General features: G+C 57.2%; 1 protein-coding gene across 2 annotated transcripts in view; it reads right to left on the reverse strand.

The window, feature by feature from the left end:
- B3GAT1 (beta-1,3-glucuronyltransferase 1) overlaps positions 1–776 on the reverse strand; it is a 9,651-nt gene extending 8,875 nt beyond the window's left edge. The window contains exons 1-2 of one of the 2 annotated variants that reach the window (XM_011997209.1): positions 676–776; positions 380–526 (exon numbers count right to left, since the gene is read on the reverse strand). In XM_011997209.1, the coding sequence (XP_011852599.1) occupies positions 380–526; positions 676–679 (151 nt within the window). In that variant the 5' untranslated portion in view covers positions 680–776. Of the gene's footprint in view, positions 1–379; positions 527–658 lie in introns of both variants that reach the window. The other variant, XM_011997210.1, reaches the window with a different exon arrangement.
- Between the last annotated feature and the right edge of the window lie 672 nt (positions 777–1,448).

The raw sequence follows: 1,448 nt of genomic DNA on the forward strand, positions 1-1,448 counted from the left end.
ACCTCGGACGCCAGCACCTCCCACCTCGGACCCCGGCACCTCCCACCTCGGACCCCGGCACCTCCCACCTCGGACCCCAGCACCTCCCCAGGGGCACAGTGTGCCCCCTCCCCTTGGGTGCTGAGAGTGACAAGCTCTTCTTTCAAGGTGGTTGTCTTGGTGTCTGCCAACCTACCATCCCGGACCTCTCTAAACTGTGTGGGCAGCTTCCATTAGCTTCCCATTCCCAAAGGGGTGCAAGTCTCAGGAAGGGGCCTAGATGGTCCGGTGGTTCCTCCCAGCTGCTTAGTGAGTACAAGCAAGAACCCTTGCATGTCAGCTGCGGTCACTGTCAGTACCAAGGCCCAGCTGGGCAGGCAGGGCATGTGTGTGTCCTCACCCTTATGCACCGCGAGCAGGGGTGCGAGGGTGCTCTGGTGCCAGACCGTGATGAGCAGAGTCCAGGGCAGCACGATGAGGACGATCGCTAGGATGTCCCGTCTCTTCGGCATCTCCAAGGCTGGCTGCACCCACGGCTCCTCATTACCTGAGTGGCGGCAAGTTCAGGAGAGGGGTGGCCACGGGCGGCGGCAGCACAGGGGAGAAAAGAACAGGCATGGGCCGGGCCGGCCAGGCATGGAGAGGGCAGAGCAGCTGAATGTTGGCTAGCAGGTCTTACCAGCACTCACAACCCACCCATTGCGGAAGCAGGTTTGGAGAGTCCGGCCCGACTGGAGTCTGAGAAGGGGTCGCTGTCCAGGGGCAGGGGTCAGGAACCCTGGGGGGTGGACACCTGCAAGAGAGAGCAGAAGCAGATAGCCAGAGACCCAGGCCCAGGAATGGATGCCAGCAAGGCCGGGCCCTGCTCTGGGACACACAGCGTCTGGGGTTCCACAATGGAGCCTCAGCCGTCCATCCCCTGAGCACCTCTTCTTCTGCCTGTTTGAGCGGAACGGGCTCTGTCCTTCCCACAGGCACAGGGCCTGGCGCTGCTCCACTGATGAAAGTCACGAGGGCGCAGGGGGCAGAAGCACAGACTGCAGAGACACCAGGTTTAAATCCCAGCGGTGCCACCCACAGGCTGTATGACCTTTGCAAGTCATTTCCGCTTTCCATGCCACAATTTTCCCATCTGTAAAATGGGGCACCGTGGTTCCCTGCCTCATAAGGTCATTCTCAGAATTAAACGGTACCTCCCACGCAGCCCTAAAATGCCAGCTACTTATCAAAGCCTGGATAAAGGGGTGAGAGGTTTTCTCTCTCTCTTTTTTACCATATATGTACCATAAATTATTACATTAAAATAATTTCAACATTTTAGATTTGGGGGTACATGTGCACGTTCGTTACGGGGCATATTGCATGTGACGCTGAGATTTGGAGTATGATGAATCCCATTTCCCAGGTACGACCATAGTACCCAATAGGTCATTTTCAGCCCTTCCTTTTACAGTCCCCAGTGTCTATTC

Source organism: Mandrillus leucophaeus, unplaced genomic scaffold (assembly GCF_000951045.1).
Source record: "Mandrillus leucophaeus isolate KB7577 unplaced genomic scaffold, Mleu.le_1.0 Scaffold533, whole genome shotgun sequence".
Taxonomy (NCBI): Eukaryota; Metazoa; Chordata; class Mammalia; order Primates; family Cercopithecidae; genus Mandrillus; species Mandrillus leucophaeus.